The following is a 19,883-nucleotide window of genomic DNA, read 5'->3' as shown; positions in this document are numbered from 1 at the left end:
GTGGTTGGCGCTAATACGTTGTTCCAATTTTTCTTCATTTTGCAATGTGTTGATGTCTTGGTTTAAGACAATTTAAGGGGTGGACACTCCAAAATTAGTTACCTCTCCTTTTAGTTTTAACCACTCCCCTTTCACCAATAAGCTGAGACGAATGCGAGAAGATGTAAGTGAAAAAATGGCAGTTTACTGAAAAACAAAACAGCAGCAGGCAAAAATAACAATAATAATCACTAGATACAAAGGTGCTGAATCTCATGGACTCCCCAGGAACAAAGAAAACAAAATGGTGGAGAAACCCCTCCCCCAATATGATGCCCTCTGTAGACAATGTCATGGTCTGAGAGTTAAAGGCAGAAATGGTGGACAACAACCACTCCCAACCACGTGTGAAGAGAGAGAACAAATAAAGAAAAACAGCACAGCAACTGAACCTCTGCGATAGCAAAAACTCTCTCTTCCCCCAAAAAACAACTAACAGGGAACAAGGGCAAAATTTTAAAAAACCTTAGACTCCAAAAAACAGCCAAATGCCCCTCTTATCTCTCTGATGGTGGCAGCTCTGTTGACTAAGGCAGCCAAAAACTGGCGGCTGGAACTGGATTTGCAGCTGGAACTCGTGGAGGGACTATGCCTTCTCCTCAGCAAAAGCAGCAGGCAGCCAGCTAGGATAATTCAGGCTCCGTATCCTGATTCAACCAGGCACTGCTGGTGGGCTGGGGCAACCATATGGAGTAGGGGCTGTTCTGTTTTTCTTGGCATGGTACCATGACTGGTTATCCTAGGTGGTGGCAGCAAAAAAGAAAGGAAAAAAAAGGTCCAAAGATCTGCCTCAGCTTTCCTGGTGAGAACAAAAGAGAAAGGGCAAGAGAGCCTCTGCCTGAGTGTCCCTGACCTGACCTTAAAAGGACCCCAGCATCTGCCAACCTCAATGGTTCTGTTTCTAGCCACCAGGTCTTGAAGAGAGAGTAACAATATTAGCATATGACATCACACAGATAGATATGGAATACAATAACATTTTGGATTACCCAGGACAGTTGAGCAATTTTTTCCAATTAACCAGGGTTACACAAAAGCATTAAAATTGAACCAAAACCTGTTCAGAGTACCTGTTTGTTATAATCTCACTATAGGTACAGCTGCTGCACATTCTAAGTTAATATCATTTAGCCAAGTACATTTAAGCTAATTTAATGTAGGCTGCAACTCAGATAATGCTTCTTCATTTATTAGCTGTTATTTTCCTAGGGTTTGGAGGGTTTTGAACTCTGCTTTTGAGCTTAATTACTGAAGCAGTGTTAAGCTAGTGGTGGCTAGTAAAGTTGTGCATGTGTGCTATGCATCTTCTAGTGGTAAAAATCTAGAAGTTGGAGCATCCACATCCACTGTCTAGTTCTTCCAGTTTGGGTAGTGAGCTGGAATCTTGGATCCACTCTACCACATCAATAGAACAGTCCCACTAAATCTACTTCACTGTCAGTATAGCTAGACAGAACATAGTTGGTGTCTTTGGTTAGAATCTTTGCTAATTAGGATATTTAGGTTGTGTTAACTTTGATTATGTTATAGCTGTTTAAGACTTAACTGAATGCAGTGGGGAATGAAGTTTGATGGCAGAGGTGTTCTCCATGGCTTATGAAAGTGACTGTTATGGGATTCTCCTAAGTAGTAATATATGCACCATATCCTCTGCAAATAAACCATTTATCATTCATTTATCATGCATGCAAATGTGGTGGCTGGACCTTAGCTGGATACCAGATGCCCACCAAAGCTTCTCTATCACTCCCCTCTTCAAGTGGACAGGGGAGAGAAAATATAACAAAAGGCTCATGGGCTGAGATTAAGACAGGAAGAGATCACTCACCAATTACTGTTATGGGCAAAACAGACTTGACTTGGGGAAATTATTGGATTTATTACCAAACCTTAAAAACACTGTCCCCCCACCCCTCCATTCTTCCTGGGCTTAGCTTTAGTCCTGATTCTCTACCTCCTTCCCCTAAGGGCTGGGAAATGGGTGTTGTGGTCAGTTCATCACATGTTGCCTCTGTTGCTCCTTCCTTCACAGAGGACAGACTCCTCACATTCTTCCTTTGCTCTGGCATGGCATCCCTCCCATGGGAGACAGTCCTCCATGGACTTCTCCAATGTGAGTCCTTCCCACAGGCTACAGTTCTTCATTAACTGCTCCAGCATGGATCCCTTCCATGGGGTGCAGTCCTTCAGGCACAAACTGCTCCAGCATGGGTCTGCCATGGGGTCACAACTCCTGCCAGCAAACTTGCTCCAGCATGGGCATGGTGGCCTAGGTTGGTAAGCAAAAGGTTCAGGGTGATGTGGACAAAACGCACCTTGACACCAATAAAACAGGGCAGAAGGGGGCTGACTTTAAGTGTACATGGACAAATAAGGACATGCTGAGAGGACAGCACGATGGGGGAAGCTCACACCCTTTCTGCAAAAATCAACATGATGGTGGGCCTCTCTGAAGTGTCTGTATGCTAATGTACACAGCATAGGAAACAAGCAGGAAGAATATGAGGCCTGTATGCACTTGGGGGTGTATAATCTCATTGGGATTGCAACGAGCTGGTGTGATGGCTCACAGGACTGTAGTGCTGCAATGGCTGGATACTAGCTCTTCAGGAAGGGCAGGCTGGAAAGGCAAAGAGAGAGCTGTGAGGAAGGAGCAAGGTTGCCTGGAGCTCTGTCTAGGGGTAGATGATAAGAGCTTTTGGATCAGGATTAGTGGACAGACCAACACATGTAACATTGGGATGAGTATTGGCTACAGACTGCCCAATTAAGAAGTAATAGTAGATGAGGTCTTCTTCAGACAAAAGGGAAGAAGCCTCATGGTTGCAAGCCTTTGATATCTTGTAGAAGGGCAGCTGTCCTGTTTAAAAGACAGGTGTCTGCCAAGGAAGGCAGGAGTAATTTCTTATCACCTCTTGAAAGAATTTGTCAGCCTTCATTGAGAACAAAAGATTAGTTAGTAATAAGGGCAAAAGCTAAATGGTTATTTTCCAACACCTGAAAACACCTTTCTTCCTGGACCTCCTGACAGCTGCCAAACAGTCCAGTTCAATAGCTTTGCTGACTACAATGTACTGTTGAAAGACAAGGCAGAGAGCACAATGAGGCTAAACAGAGCAACTGTTTCTTTAGAAGTTATTTTTCCTTTTTTTTTGAAAGTGCCTGATAATTACATTATTGGTCCACAATCCTGAAAACAGTTAATCAGGTGAAGAAACATGCTTTGATAATGATTTAGGAGTGGTTTGTTTACAATTATAGTGAAATAATTTTCATGGGAAAAATTATTTTGCTTCTCTCAATTTTCATGTACAGCATTTTGCTTCATGTTTGAAAAAACAGCTTAAGAAAGCTATAGCTATATCGATTTTGATTTAAAAGTGTCAAGCACACACTGTACAGATCTAATAGACTATCAAAAGCAAAGACCATGATCTAAAAAAGAGCCATATCCCAGGCAAATTGTACCATTTATACAGAGAAGTATACAAGCTTAGGTGCCAGAGCCCCATGATTAAACTGGGCAGCATGGTGACCAGTGAGTTCTGTACCAAATATAAAATGTTCCGGACAAAATTGTTGTTTTTTCTCTTTCTTTCTGTCAGGAAAATTAATCCATGAACACCAGAGGTTTATGTCCAAAAAGGAGACAGAGGAGTCCTGTAACTTTATTTGAATAAAGGGAGAGGCCATGGGGCATTTCCCCTAGGGTCTCTCAAATTTTTAGGGGACACAGCCTCCTTTCTATCCTAATTTCCCGGCCACATTTCCCTTCTCTCTTTCCCCATTGGCCGAGGTACTTGAGAGGTACAGACTTGCCAAAACGCCTAAGAGTCCTTCTAATGTATCCCCCCCGCATTTTTCTTTTTCCTTGTGTCTCTGTTCTTTTTCTCTAAATCCAGAGATTTAGCACAGCCTTGGGTGAGCAACAGTCTGTGTCAATTAGTGGAATTCCTATGGAATTTATGGTTCCCCCCATTGTTTCTTTCACCTCTTCGTATCTGGCCTTATCTACCATCAGGCCTACAATTTGTAAAGACTCATCCTCCTCATTCCTTTCAATCCCTCCTCATCTTATTTTCTCAATAACTGTCTTTACAAACCTTAGTTATCATTGACTTAACTTTCTGTTCTTGGGTTCTTTTTGGTTTTGCAATTATTTGCAGACATAATGTTCTGTCTTTTTGTAGCCATTTCTGGATTAGTAGGCCTGGCTGCTACCTGTGTCTCCTTGATCACATGTTGAATAAGTTGCACTAAGCAAGGGATCACATATGGTAAAAAGATGAGAGTTGCTACAGTACATAAGAGGGGAAAAAAAGCATTCGTTTAACCCATAGTTCACCAGGTAACCACAAAAACATGTCCCGTTCCCATCCCTTCCATGTTTGGACTAGTACATGAGCTAAATTTCTTATTCCCTTTGTTATTTGTTTAACCACTTTTCCATTGTCATCTATTTGCAAACAGCAGTTAGAGTAATTTAATTTTTCACACACTCCCCCTTTCTTCTGGTAATAGATAATCTAATACCATCTGATGTTGAAACATTGCATTCCTCATCTGAATGGATTGGTCAGCAAGAAGGTCGAGAGCTGTAGCTGTCTGGTTAATTATTATTTCAAAGACAGCTTGTAACCTAATTATCCAGTTTAAATTATAAATGGGTTCTCTGGCACCTGATATTAATTAATCAGGATTCCAAGTGGCTGGTCCGTAGTGTTGTATGATTCACTCAGGTGGCCATTCATGTTTTTCCTGTTTTGAGTGCTCCCTCCAGCCAGGGCTGCTGGATCTCTAATTAGATAATCATATACCTTGATTCCTAACTGATATCCCCGAAGTTGTGGTAGCAGAAAGAACAACGGTCTAATATACCCTACATAACACATCCCTCACCAGTTTGGAGGTAACTTGAGATAGGCATGTTGGCCACCCATGGCCAGTTGTCAGATCTTCCTGGCCCTCTGCAGACCCAACAATTGTTAAGGTTAGAAGTGTTTGCTACTTCTTCTCCTAGGACTAAAAAAATTTTTCACCCACCTCTGGCCAAAACCTAACTGACAATATAAAGGTAAGATTATTAATGAAAACATTCTAATGGTGTAATCTAATTTCCTAAACTAATTTTCACACTGTCTTCTGCACCACCTGTGATGAGTGAAGGCACAGAAACCACTTAACATAAAGAAAACGACAGTGAGGATTAGCCCCAGTGACTGGAGATTCTAAAGGAGGGATCCCCATACAGATTATTTCAGCAGGGAGTCTGTGGGTAGGCACACAAGGCTTCCCCCAATGCTGGCGCCCTGGCTGGTGCTCCAGTCAACTCCTGCAGAGTGTCAGTCACAGCCTCCTCCAGCTGAGATGTCCAAACCTTTGGGGCTTCAGAGACCTTGCCCCAAGTGTGATGGGTACACCTGCATTCAGTTGTCTTGACGGATGTTTCTGTGGTCAGTAACACTTGGAAAGGTTCACGCCACTTCATCACCAGCGGTGCTTCTTTCCACTCCTTAACTAGGACCCAGTCTCCTGGTTGGATGTTATGAACAGCAAAGTCCAAAGGCAGGGTCTGTGCCAGCTGAGCTTCCTGTTGAAGAGATTTCACAAGAGAGTATCCTGACCACATATTGTTTTAAATATACATCACTTATTTCCACTCCCCTACTAGGTTGAGAATTACAAGGGTAAGGAATTACAAGCATCAATTCAAAGGGAGATAATTGAATATCTTCTCTGGGTCTGGCCCTTATTCTTGCCAAAGCCACTGGCAAAAGCCATATTCACGGCATCTTAGTTTTTATCACCAGCTTCAAAAGGTGTTTCTTTATTTCTCCATTCTTTCAACCTGACCCAAGCTCTGGGGCTGCCAGGGGGTATGGAGGTTCCATTGTATTCCTAAAGCAGTCATAACCCCTTGAAGGATTTTTTCTGTTAAATGAGTTCCCCTATCTGAGTCTATTGCTTCTACAATCCCATACCTTGGAATTATTTGTTCCAAAAATATTTTAATAACTGATCCTGTAGTTGTTGAAGCAGTTGGAAATGCTTCTGGCCACCCTGTTAGCTGACATACTATTACCAGAAGATATTTAAACTTTGCTGGTCGGGGCATTTCGGTAAAATCCACCTGGCATCTTTGGAAGGAGCGTACAGCCCAAGGCCTCCCTCCCCTGGCAGTTTTCTTTGTAACCCTGTTATTGGTTGTAGCATAAATCAAACAACCTTCAATAGCTTGCTTTGCCAGAGTAAAAAGACCCACAGTAAGATACATTTTGAGGAAGGCTTCTGCCAGTCCTCGAGAGCCCCAATTACTCCTTTAATTAAGTTGTTTTAATATATTTAAGGCCAGAGCTTTTGGTATCCACTGTTTACTATTTCTTGTAAACCAATTATCCCCTCTTTCCTCTGCCCCACTCTTTTTAATTATCTCAAGCTCCTCTGGTGGAAAAGACAGTTTCTCTGGCAGTGGTGGGGTTACTGGGAGCGAAGGGAGGATCTTAGAGATTTTTGGCAACAATGCAGCTTTCTGAAATTCTTCATCAGCCACTTGGTTACCTGTTGCCTCCTCTGAGCACCCTGCCTGGTGTCCCCTTAACGTGTATTATTGTCACCCCTTTTGGTAAATTCACCACCAACAGGTGAGAAATTAAGCTCTCATGAGCCAACGTTTTTCCCCTGCAGGTTAATAAACCTCTTTCTTCCCATAATTTCCCAAATGCATGTATCACCCCATATGCATATTTAGAATCAGTAAAAGCATTCACTCTCTTGTCCTAATATAATTCACAGTCTCTAACATATAGTTCTGCCGTTTGAGCTGACCATGTGGGCGGCAACCTCCCCACTTCCTTTAACTCCCTTCCATTAATGATAGTGTATCCTGTAAATTGCTTCCCTTCTACCACCCTTGATGACCCATCAATAAACACATTTTCTCCCTCAGGCCTGGAAGTGTCTCATAAATCTTCCCTAGCCCAGGTCTGGAGATCTATCACCTGAATGCAGTCATGGGTTTCTTCTTGGCCCCCCTCTTCAGGGCCATTCACAGAGGCTGGGTTAAGTCCTTCCCCACTTTTCAATTCTAAATCTTCCTGTTCCATTAAATAAGATTCATACTATAATAACTGAGTGCTGGTCATCTACTTAGAGGCTCTTACAGTTAACAAAAGCTTTAACTTGTTGTGAAACTTTAACAATCAGATATCCTCCTGCTGTCAGTTTTCAGGCCTCAGTTACCATTAAAGACATGGTTGCACAATTCTGCATACAATGAGGCCAGCCTGTGGCCACTGGGTCTAACAGCTTAGAAAAATAAGCAACAGGCTGCTGTGTTCCCCCATGTTCTTGTACCAAAACTCCTTTATCGTGGCCATGTTTAGCATCTACATATATCTCAAATTCCTTTTCTGAGTCTGGAAGAGTTAAGACTGGGGCATCAATCAATTTGTCTTTAATTTTCTAAAGCTTTTGCTGTCTTTGTGGTGTCCATATCACAACATTAGAACTGTCTTGGGTTAAAAAGTCATATAAAGATCTGGCCAAAACATAAAAATCCTCAATCCATGCTCTGCAGTACTCCACCAACCCTAAAAACTGTTGCAACTCCTTTTTTGTCTGGGGTAATGATACTTGTAAAATTCCTTGTATTCTTTCTGGATCAATACACCATAACCCTCTAGTCAAAATGTGTCCCAAATATTTAACCTTTTTCTCTACTGTTATAGATGGGTGGTGTGGTGATTGGCTCTCGCAGATGAGGAATGGATATTATGTGTGTGTCATAGGTTAAGAAGGAAGTGAGTTTTTTGGGAGGTTGTGGTCAAACCAATCAGTGCTTGGATTTGAATATTGGCACCTGGTTTGGCCACTGAAGGTATGGACCACCTCTGAGAACACAGGGGGTTAAAAGCAAGAACTCCCAGGAGAACTCTCTCTTGGTTCTGGTCAGTGAAGGAGGTCAGAACTCCCCTGCCCAGCTAGGGCTGGGTGGGAGAGGGGAAGCCATGCGGCCGGGTGGGGTAGGCCGGAGCCTTGGGCAGAGGAGGGGGGTGAAGGCCTTGCAAGATGGAAGGGTGGAAGAGCCCTGAGAGGCATCACCCCCCTGCCCCCCAGGAGAGAGATAGAGAGAGAGAGAGCCAGTGCCTGTACTGCCTTGGAATTTGATATCGTGCTGGCAGCACGGCCGGCCAGAAGGAGAAGCGGGGGATGTGGCGCGAGAAGGTGCCCGGCTGCTGTGGGAGTTCTGGGCAGACAGAGGCGAAGATTTTAACCCCTTTCTAGAATAATGGAAACCTTACAAATGGGAACCCTAAAAGCAGTTCTGGTCCATGTGCAGTGGTGAGAGCACTGGACATGGAGGGAAGAAGTCACGAGGGCAGATGTTCTCTGGGCAGTGCCACAAATGACATGGAAACACAAGAGGTTTCAATTGTGTTTCTGGGGGAAGCCTATAGTGCAAGGGGGGACTCCTCTCTCCCTGATGGACTTGAGGGTCAATTATCTAAGGGGTGGTGATGGACTGAAAGTTGATTATCTGAGAGATGGTGACGGGGTGGAAATCTATGGTGTTATTTCATGCTGTGGAGGAAATGGGGGGGGAGGAGGAGGAATGTATTTGGAGGGTTTTCATTCTTAATTCTGTGTCTGTTCCTTTTTAGATGCTGTAGTTAATAAAGTTTGTTTCCTTTATTCTTAAGTTGGAGCCTGCTTTGCTCTGTTCCTGATCACATCTCACAGAAGCCACTAGGGAAAGTGTATTTTCATGGGGGCACTGGCATTGTGCCAGCCTCAAACCATGACAGTGTGTTAAAAGAAGCTTTGTTAAGGTTTAAAGTTCTTTTGATATGTGACTGTTGTTGTAAGTTGGTTTTGGACCCCTTTTTGTCCTCCCTTTAATCCTCTCTTCTCCCCTCTGTATTGCTGCCACCAGACAACCCTGGTCAGTGGGGTTGTCAGAGACATGTGGGGGAGGGCGTGCACATGTGCCCCTTGCATGGAGCAGCTGGAAATGAGGGAAGCTTGTTGCTGGGGGGACTTGGCATGACACCACCTCACCTCCAATCAAGTTGCAAGAAGGTCTCCACCAATGGATGGCAAAGAAGAGTCAACTGGCAGACTTTGGGAGGCACCAGGGATATATAAGGAAGATGTTTGAATATGTATGACCGCTTATGAATATGTATTTGGCTGATGCAACGCCAGGGGTATAAAAGGCGGAGCCACCATTTTGTGGACGAGCCTCTGGTGGTCGGACATGCTCCCAGTGCTGTCCCTTTTGCTTTGTGAATTTGTTATTAGTTCTCAATAAAATTTTGTAACTCATTCCCACTTGAGGTCTGAGTCATTTATAACATCTACCAACTGGGCCTTCTTTTCAGACACACTAAGTCCCTTTTTAGCAAGAAAATTGGGGAGCTTCACAGTAGCCTCTTCAACCACCTTTTCTTGTTCCCCTGATAAAACCAAGTTATTCACATACTGCAACAACCTGACTCCTGAGGGTGGAGTAAACTCTCTTAATATTTTCTGCAAGGCTTGCCCAAACAAAACCTGCAACTCTGTATATCCCTGCGGGAGTACTGTCCATGTCAATTGTTGTTCTACCATCTTCCCTGGAGCTGTCCACGCTTCTGGGTTTATTTCACTATAAGCCTTCTCAGATATTTTACAGTTACCACAGTGTTAGCCTCTATCATTTTTTACAACACTAATTTGCATTCCCACTTTAGCTATCAAATCCCTTCCCAGAAAATTACAATCACAATTAGGAACAAACAGGAATTCATGCATTTCAAACCTATCCCCCACATCTACTAACAGTGGTTGAATAAAATACACCCACTCATCCTTTCCACTCACCCCTTGAATAATCAATGATCTTTTTGACAATTTCCCCCCTTTAGACATAAAATTCAAAGTGGATCAAGAAGCCCCTGTGTCTATCAGGAAACACACCTCCTCTCGATCCAGACCCACCTTAAAAGTTAGCAAGGGCTTCAGTGTGGTGGGTCCCTGGTACAATGGGAGCCCCTGACACCCCTAACAATCCATCTCCATTATCCTCTGGACTTCCTCCTCCTGAGGGTCCAGTTGTCTCTGCAGACATTCCCGCTTCCAGTGTCCCTCTGCCCTGCAGATAGCACACTGATTCCTCCCCAACCATTGATTGGGTTGGCTCTCCCCTGGTGAGGCGGGAATGCTTTTGCCACTTCCTTGTGGCTGACCCCATCCCTTCTACCCTGGGGGACCCCTTGGGTCCTGAGGTTTATCCCTCTGGGGCTGTAAAAACTCTGCCTTTGCTGTCGCCTTTTCCTCATCCCTTTTTACATACACTTGCTGTATCTTTCTAACCAGTTAATACAGGGATTTATTCTGTTCTTTCTCTAGTCCCCCTTGCTACTGCCTGTGGATACCCATTTTCTCACAGCTCAGAACCATTCATTTTTCCAGTGAACCAAACAAAATCCTTAACAGAAAATCTTATTCCTTCCATGTAAAATGTGCATTTCCCAGATAGGTCTTCACCTCCTCCTTGTGCTTACTCTATTACACAACATATACCAGATCCAGTCTCTGTCCTGCTGCAGGGTCCAAACACAGCTCCTTCCCCGACTCTCCTGGAAGGCATAGCTGGCAGCATCTCAGGTAGCCGGGGCATCCTACAGCCTCATGGGGACCAGCGGCCACTGCCGCCCCTGCCCCAGGGGTGGCAGGGTCAGGCAGTGCCTGGTGCTAAGCCCCAGCTGCCCCACAGGCCCCCAGCCTGTGCTCCTGCTCCCACACTTCTGCGCCCAGTCCTGCCACTCCTTGCCTCAACCATATCTCTCTACATTCCCCTTCAGCTAATCTTTTCTCAATGTATCAAAACTATTTGTCCATTTCCTGCTGTCAAGACTCCTTCTCAACTTTCCCTTATTGCCCCCTTTGGGCATCTATGTCCTTAATTACCCCTGAGAGAATGCATAAACTAACTCCACATTCTTCCAAGGGATTCTTTGGACATATTTTGGGGTCATCATCCCTTTTGCCACGGCCCCTTCCTGGCTTTACATTTGCAACCCTCCATGGGTGCCTTGTTTTACCTGTGCTACCCTCCACAGGTGCCCTCTCAGGTAAACTCCCCGAAGATCCCATTGTACTCACCAGTGAGATTTTCAGTGGTCATTCCCTGTGGACTCTTGTCTTGGCGAATGCCCCAAGTGTGAGGACATGAGGCTTGACTCCATTTTGCTCAGAAGGCTGATTTATTATGTTATATATTATATTAAAATACTATATTAAAACTATACTAAAAGAACAGAGAGAGAAGAAGATCAGAAGGCTACAAAGACAAAAATAGAATAGAATAATGCATAACAAAATCCTGTGACTGCTCACAGCCTTGGCACAGGTGGCTGTGATTGGTCACTAATTGAAAACAATCCACATGGACCAATGAAAGATGCACCTGTTGAATTCCACAGCAGCAGATAGTTATTGTTTACATTTCTTTCCTGAGGCACTCAGCTCTCAGGAGGGGAAAAATCCTAGGAAAGGATTTTTCATAAAATATCATGGCTACATTTCACCCTTTAAAATTTATTAAATTAAATAGAAAAAAGAATGTTTGTAATTTCTTCTACTGGGCCCTTGCAGAAGAGAGAACAAACATTTCTTGAGGTTCATCTGTTGCCAATCAAAACCTCAATCAACTGCTGATGTGGAATGGTCAGGGAAATTCTTCACCTGTAGAACATTCAGGGAAATTCTTCACCGATAAAACATCAAATTCTATCATATCAATAAAACAATCTTAAAATATAAGAAAATGCAAAAAACTCATGCAATGAAAGTTCATTGTTTCAAGTCCAAACAGCTGAATTTCAGGACAAAGTCCATGGACTGAAGATGTTCCTCTTTGACATCTCTGGAAGTCCCCTTTGGTCCTGAAACAGGCTTGCAGAATTCTGAAACAAAGAACTGCTAAAGAGAATCAACAAGAATCATCAAAAATCCATTGACAGTCATCAAACAATTCAGAGAGAGTTTCTGGAATGCCCTGGCCACAGCCCTTCATTGAACCACTTGGGCTGAGGCTAATTTTTGGCTTTTCAATGCTTTTGAGCTGCTAGCTCTTTCCACTTTTCTTTATTAATTTTTTTTTTTCAAAAGAAGAGAACAGCAGCAGCAGGGGGTCTCTAGGACCCTTCGGTGGCCCTGGTCCTGGTGGACAGACCACAGAACCCAGACCTGGCCCACAGAACGGTGGCCCAGGTCCCTGTGGGGAAAGCAAAGTCCCCAAACCCAACACTGGAGGGGGTGGAGGCCCCGGCCCAGGGAAATGAGCCAAACGGCCCAGAACCAGCCTGTGAGGCGGGCTCTGTGTGCTCAGAACCTGGCAGGACCATGCTGCCAGTGTCTTCAGAGCAGGAATGACCCAATGCTTCCTCCCCCCAGAAGCACCAGTGCACACCGGCAGCTGGGGAAGAGAAGCATTCTCAGGAATTTTCATCCCACATCTGAGGGACCCTTGTCCCCAGAGCAAGTGAGCAATGCTTGCTTTGCACTGTTTCTCTTGCTCCTGCAAGGCAAATGCCATTGCTCCTGCTTTCTGCCCCTTGGCACCACCCCCATCCCCTCTGGGCTGGGAACCAGAGGCAGAATTTCCAGGAGCCAACTCCCCCACGCCGCTGGGGCGCTCGGGGGGAGGCAAGCACCCCAACCCCCAGGGAAAAGCCCCCGACCACATGCGAAATTATCCAGAAAACACACTGAGTTTGAACGCAGCCAGCCGAACTGCTCCTGCGGTCAGCTGGCGAGCCATGCCCTCTCCACGAAAGGACAGGCTCTTCGCAGGGTCTGATGCGAAGGACGGAGCTCCGGAAACCGGCGGGACAGCTGGGGTGGGCGGTGCGGGCAGCACGGGCGCTGGTGTCGTCTCTCGAGGCGGTCCCGTGGGCTCAGCACCATTCTTGGCAAGCTCTTGCACTGCAATTGGGTCGGCAGGGAGCGGCAGGCTCGGCATGGGGTCGGCCCGCGCCGGCGCCATCTGCACCGTTGCGAATTCAGTTGCCGGCTGGGATGCAGAGGGAGAAGGCACGGAGGCAGCTCCTGCAGCTCCCGGGGACAGCAGCACAGCCTCGAGTCGCGGTGCCGGGGAACCATTGTTGTTGATCGCGTTGACTGGCAACACGGGCGAATCGGCGGGAGGTGGTACTTCCGGGTGCCGTGGCGCAGGCGCAGTCATCAGAGCCGGCGGAGCTGGCCCGGGCTGCGGCGCCTCCCGCGGGGCCGGCTGGGGCAGGGTCGGATCCGGTGCCTCCCGCAGTGGGGGGAGCGGAGAATGCCACGGCGGAGCGGGCGGGGCCGGCCCGGCCCGGAAAGCAGCGGGGCCGGCTCCCCATCCCCCCCAAGAGAAAGAGCCGGGGGGGGGGAAGGCAGCTCTGTCTGCGCATGCTCCAAGGGAGCGGAGAAAAACTTTTGCTCAGATGTGGGCGATGCGGGGGGACTGCAAACTCGCGGTTCGTCTTCTGCAAGAGGCTCCTCTCGTGCCGAACCTGGTGGGAACGGAGCGCGACCGCGCCGGTGCATGATGCCCCCCGCAGCCTCCCTTTTTTTCAAAACACGGAAGAGGAATCGGGACACTGTATACATTATCGGGCACTTAACACCCTGGTCCTCTGTCCACTCAACAGCAGCCTTCATGAACTCCCAAAGATCTAAATCGAGGGAGTATACCACATTTGTAAAAAAATCTATGAAATTTTGCCCATCTAAAAAACTCATAACACAGTCTCTCCCACATACTAATAATTCCATCCTCGTGTCCCCATCTGTGCCAGAGTTTAATAACTTTCTCCTCTGATGCAGTAAACGGAACCTGAGCTTCCGAAGGTACATTTTTCCAACTTTCCTCCCACCTTCTGCGAATGGCAGGATCTTCAGGAAGGGAAAAAATAACAGTACCTTTAGACAGTGTCCTTGTGGATCCAGCTGCGCAGCTCTGCTGCTCTGCGGTCTCTGGACACAATGTCCAGGAAAGTCCAACAGGTTCTCCTGTTTGCCTTGGCTGTGAACTCTGCCCATCTTCAGGGTCTCATTTCTTCAGCTCCAGGCTGGACTCCATGGTCACTCCTGGGGTGACCATCAATTTCACACGTCCAGGGGTCACCAATTCTTGTCTTGGCGAATGCCCCAAGTGTGAGGACACGAGGCTTGACTCCATTTGCTCAGAAGGCTGATTTATTATGTTATATATTATATTAAAATACTATATTAAAACTATACTAAAAGAATAGAGAGAGAAAGATCAGAAGGCTACAAAGACAAAAATAGAATAGAATAATGCATAACAAAATCCTGTGACTGCTCACAGCCTTGGCACAGGTGGCTGTGATTGGTCACTAATTGAAAACAATCCACATGGACCAATGGAAGATGCACCTGTTGCATTCCACAGCAGCAGATAGTTATTGTTTACATTTCTTTCCTGAGGCACTCAGCTCTCAGGAGGGGAAAAATCCTAGGAAAGGATTTTTCATAAAATATCATGGCTACAGTGGGCTCTTCATGGACCCCCCTAGTCCACCACCACTCATCTGTCTCCTGGACAGTCTCGGGACCCCAATGTACTGCCCAGTGCCAACCGCCACCAAGGGGAGCTGATTACCCAAACTGGGTGAGGTGTGCCTTCAGCTCCACTTGCTGCCTGCTGCTCCCGGACAGTGGAAATATCCCGGACAATAGCCCCCAAATTGTCAGGAAAATTAATCCACAAACACGAGAGGCTTATGTCCAAAAAAGAGACAGAAGACTCCTTTTACTTTATTTGAATAAAGGGAGAGGCCATGGGGCATTTCCCCTGGGGTCTCTCAAATTTTTAGGGGACGCAGCCTCCTTTTTATCCTAATTTCCCGGCCATATTTCCCTTCTCTCTTTCCCCATTGGCTGAGGTACTTGAGAGGTACAGACTTGCCGAAACACCTAATACCTAAGACCCCTTGTAATGTGCATCTCCCCCTCCCTTCTTTTTCATGTTTCTGGTATTTTTCTCTAAATTCACAAACTTAGCACGGCCTTGGGTGAGCGTTATAAATAACAATTATAGTTATTGGCTTTCACATTTATGTATTAACTTTTGTTTTGCAAGTTATTATTGATCACAAAGATCCTGATATAGTACAATTTGTAATTACTTTTAACTGCTTTTGATATAGTATAATCTGTCTGTTTATGTATGCACCGTATAGCTTTTATAAATAGTAGTGTAATATATACTATCTTAGACCATAGCATAATAGAGACTGTGGGATGTTAAAATGCTTTTTCATGTAACTAACTCAGAAAATTGTGTAAAATGATTAGGTGATTTCGCACATTCAGGGACTATCTTGTCTGAAAGACAAGATAACAGAGACAGAAACCAGAGCACCGAGAAAAGAAAAATGTATTGACCCTCGTTATCAGGGAGTGAAAATAGAACAAGATGGAACCACAAAAAGAAATAAAATACATTGATCTAATCAACAAGATGGCATGCAGACAAGTCAAAGGTTAAAACCAAACAGGAAAATCCCTAAAACATCTGAAATCACAAGAATGTTTGAATAATGCATGAAACTCATGAGTATGCATGTACGCCCTGTGAAAAACGCCAATCACTTGTGTTAAAATTTTAGAAGTTTAATAGTAATAAAATAGTAATAAAGATTAGGACAATAAGAATTTGGTCAAAGTTAGGACAATAAAAGACAATAAAAGCAAAGAATTACAGACATCCGGATGCTTTTGCACTCTGCCACAAAATCACACTTCGCTAACAAAGGATTAACCCTTAAAAGCAATAGCCTATTGCATATTCGTATGTCTCATACATGATTCAAATATTCTTTTCAAACAAAAGGTGTCTTCTGCTTAATTTCTGCTCCCCCCCTCATCTTGTAAATCAATTTCTTGGCTCCTAGAAGTCTGGAAGAAGTCTGGATTGTCCCGATAAGGAGGCAATAATTCTTCTCTTGGGATCTTGGTTATCTTATCCATTCCTTGAGCTAGTTGCAAAAAGTATCTTACATCACATTGTTTCTATTTGAATATTATGTTATAGCCTAAAAACTATATTTACCACACTACTTAAAAAGATTAATACAGCACTACTAAAAAAATTAATACAGCATAGCTTTCCAACATAACAAATGTAGTATTCAATTTAATATTTGTGAAGATCCAATCATATAATACGCATTTTTCGCACCCCTGTAATGTAACAGTATATAGAGAATATGGTTTTACGTTAACGTGTGCTTTTGCCAAATAGCCAAGCATCCCAGCACTGGATTTTATCCCTTTTATCCCTTAAAAAACTTTTAAAGATTCTAAAGAGTGAACTTTGTTTTTCACATTGAGCAATGGTCTGTGTCAATTAGTGGAACTCCTGTGGAATTTATGGTTCCACTCATGCTTCTTTCACCTATCAGTATCTGGCTTTATCTGCCAGCAGGCCCACAGTTTGTAAATATACATCCCTCTCATTCCTGTGATAAATGAGTAATGCGATGATTGACTCTCACAATTAACAGACAAATATAATGTATATAGCTTAAGAAAAGTTTTATAGATTTATAGTTATGTTGCACCCCTCCACGTGGTTATCAAGGGACAGCTGGAGTTGGGATATCTGGGAGGGCCGGCCTGTCACTATGGCGACATCTGACCTCCAATCAGGATTTGAGGAAGAGATCTCCACCACTGGACAACGAAGAAGGGGTCGATGGACAGAACTTTGGGAGGGGTTACAGGGTTAAAAGGGGAAACCTCCATTGTGAGGGGGCTGAGCACATGGCGGGGAAAAATGTATTGCCCCCAGCGCCGTAACCTTTTTTCTTTATTCAGTCTTCTGTTGTATTTTTGAAAAGGTTTAATAAACCTTCCCAAACTATGAAAAGTGAGTAGCTATTTCTCACAATTTTTGGGGGCTCTCCTTGGGATAGACACATCTCCCGGTGGAGTTTTTGAAAAGAGGTGCCCCCACGCCACAAATTTGGCAGAGTCTACCGTATACTTCTGGGGCCACCGGTGGTTGCAGGCTGAAGCCCGGAGAAAGCAGGAGGCTGGTTAAAGAAAAGAAAAGAAGACGGGTGAGTACTATTTTTTAGTCAGATAATTACTCCGTAATTTCGGTATAGGAAAGCGAACTCCACGTGAGTACTATATTGGGCCTGCCCAGGTCCGGTGGAGTTTCAAGAAATTGGATGGTTGGAGGGAAGGCAGGACTCGAATTCAAGAGGAAAGCGGAGGATTTCTTCCTCTGTGGCAGGTGGGACGCGTGAGTTAGATGAATTCTGAAAGGTTTTGCGGCAGTACCCAGCAGTGATTCGGAGCAGGGGGGAGGCCCGACTTGGACTCCAGCAGGAACGGGCAAGCTGCAGTGGGTCTGGGCGGAGCCAGCCGAGAAGCCCCTAGACCGTAGGGTTTTTTGACGGAAGAGAGGGAGGCGGGCTCTGGTCGGGGGAAGACCTGTAATCTGCTGGTCAGGATGGGATCATGGGTGAGTAGCGAATCCCCAGAGGAAGAAACAGAGATTGAAGAAGAACCAATGGGCATCCCTCCAGACAGTCCACTAGGAAGGAAGCTAGCCCGGTAGAAATATGACCCCAAAACCAGAGATAAGGATGAGAGCAAAATTATTCAGTACTGTGCACTAGAGTGGAACAGAAGGGAAATTAGGAATGATCATGTCTACTGGCCGAGGTATGGGTGTCTCGGTTTGGAAAGCCAGGTGCCTGCTAAGGAAGGCAGGAGCCTCCCTTGAAATGGAGAATGTGAACCCTGCCCCCCCTCCGAATTGCTATCCATTTTAAATTAAGGGGGTCTCAGGCAACAAATATGGGAGCAGGAAACAACAGTTCTTTAATAGGGAAGAAAATAAAAGGATAAAATAGACAATGCAGTACACTAAAACAACACTGACAGAGTCAGAATACAACCTGACATCCTGTTGGTCAGGGTGTTGGTAGCAGTCCAACTGGAAATGTGGCTGCAGTCCTACTGGAGTGTCAGGTGTGGTTCTGCTGGAGCAGGGATTCTGTAGAAAGAGGTGTAGTCTTCCTCTGAAGATCCAGTGGAAGAAGAGGCAGCTGCTGTTCCTCTGGGAGATCCAGTGGAAAAGCTGTGCTGGTATTCCAGAAACTCCAGATTATATCTGGATAGAATGCTTGGCTCCTCCCTCTGGGCGGAGCATCCCACAATGGGATGCTATAGTTCTTATCAGTCATGCAGTGACATTCAGTAGCCTGTTATCAGCAGATGTCCATGTCCTGTCCCACCCCCCCAAGGAAGGAGTGAGTGTGGAAGAGATAAGGACAATTGCTCACTTAAGAGAAGACAACTGCCATACTGATGTCAAATAGAATACATCTTGCCATGCAATCTGGGACAATGGGTCAGATGAGGGATGGATATGCCAAGCATTAAACATGTATGTAGGAGCTAAGAAACCATTCAATCAGGAAGAGAGTGACTATGCTGCTTGCTGGGAAGGGGAAACCTCACCCTTGAAAGTGAGCATGTTTAAGGTAGCAGAACATACAGAATGGGACCCGTCAGATCACTTACCTCCCCCCCCCACTTCCAGTAGTCCCAACTGCACCTCCCCCACCCCCCGATGGGCCTAGTACAGGGAGGAATTGGGTTTGTAACTATACCTCTCAGCTCCTCTGATGTGAGAATGCTTAAAAGGGAATTAAAAGGGCTGTTAGAGGACCCCCTTGGGTTAGCGGAGTAGCTAGACCAGTTTCTGTGGCCCAGTATTTACATATGGGAGGAAATGCAATCAATAATGGCTATGTTGTTCACACCAGAGGAAAGACAGATGATCCGGGTGGCTGGGATACGGATATGGGAAAGGGAGCATGCGCAAGGACCTTCTGGGGACCTGAAAATGCCTGTAGTGTGCCCCGCCTGGGACCACAACAGCACTGTGGGAAGGTAAGACATGGAAGAATACAGAACATTGATTAGAAAAGGTATCAAAGAAGCAGCTTCACATAACTAAAATGCCCGTAAGCCTTTTGATGAGCAGCAAAAGAGGGAAGAAACCCCCGCAGAGTGGTTGGAAAGGTTGAGGAAAAATGTAAGGCAATATTCAGGAGTTGACCCTGACACGGTGGCCAGACAGATGTTACTAAAGATAAATTTTGTCACTCACGCCTGGCCAGATATACAGAGAAAGTTAGAAAAGTTAGATGGTTGGCAAGAAAAGAGTTTAGAAGATTTTTTAAGAGAAGCACAGAAGGTATATGTAAAAAGGGATGAAGAGAAGGCCAAGGTAAAAGCCAAGGTAATGGCAACTGCCATTAGGGAAAGGAACCAGCACGTAAAGAACTACCCAGGTAAGGGAGGAGGATTCCGAGTATGGGAAGATAAATGGAGGGGAGATACAGCTCCTTGGGACTGGGCACAAAAAGGAGAGTTTGGGAAACAGGGGAACTTAGGACCAGTCTGCTTTTACTGTAAAAAGAATGGACATATTAGAAGGAATTGCCCCCAGAAGGAAAAGGATCTGAGGGTCTATGAGACAGAGCAAATAGGAGAAGTGGAAGATTAGGGGTGTCAGGGGCTCTACCTCCTGGGGATAGAATACCATCAGGACCCCTTGATAACTTTAAAAATAGGCCCCCAGGAGGAAGAATTTGAATTCTTAGTAGACACAGGGGCTGAAAGAACTTGTGTTTGTAGAATCCCAAAGGGGTGCAAAAGAGGTCAAGATACCATGCAAGTAATAGGTGCAAAAGGGGAGGGGTTCAAGGTCTCAGTTATAAATGAAGTAAAGTTTGAAGGGGCAAATAAAGTAGGAATTGGGGATGTTC

At 45.2% G+C, this 19,883-nt stretch overlaps 1 protein-coding gene across 1 annotated transcript; it reads right to left on the bottom strand.

Annotated features, from left to right (window-relative positions):
- Positions 1-164: 164 nt before the first annotated feature.
- On the bottom strand, positions 165-14,380 carry LOC135289176 (uncharacterized). The gene is made up of 2 exons (XM_064402608.1): positions 11,185-14,380; positions 165-5,629 (listed from the first exon to the last, which is right to left on the bottom strand). The coding sequence occupies exon 1, from the start codon at positions 13,265-13,267 to the stop codon at positions 12,776-12,778; it is 492 nt and encodes a 163-aa protein (XP_064258678.1). The 5' UTR covers positions 13,268-14,380; the 3' UTR covers positions 165-5,629; positions 11,185-12,775.
- Between the last annotated feature and the right edge of the window lie 5,503 nt (positions 14,381-19,883).

The sequence above is a fragment of the Passer domesticus genome, chromosome W (genome assembly GCF_036417665.1).
Source record: "Passer domesticus isolate bPasDom1 chromosome W, bPasDom1.hap1, whole genome shotgun sequence".
Classification (NCBI taxonomy): Eukaryota; Metazoa; Chordata; class Aves; order Passeriformes; family Passeridae; genus Passer; species Passer domesticus.
The sequence above is the reverse complement of the archived record's forward strand: the minus strand, read 5'-3'. Positions and strand labels throughout refer to the sequence as shown.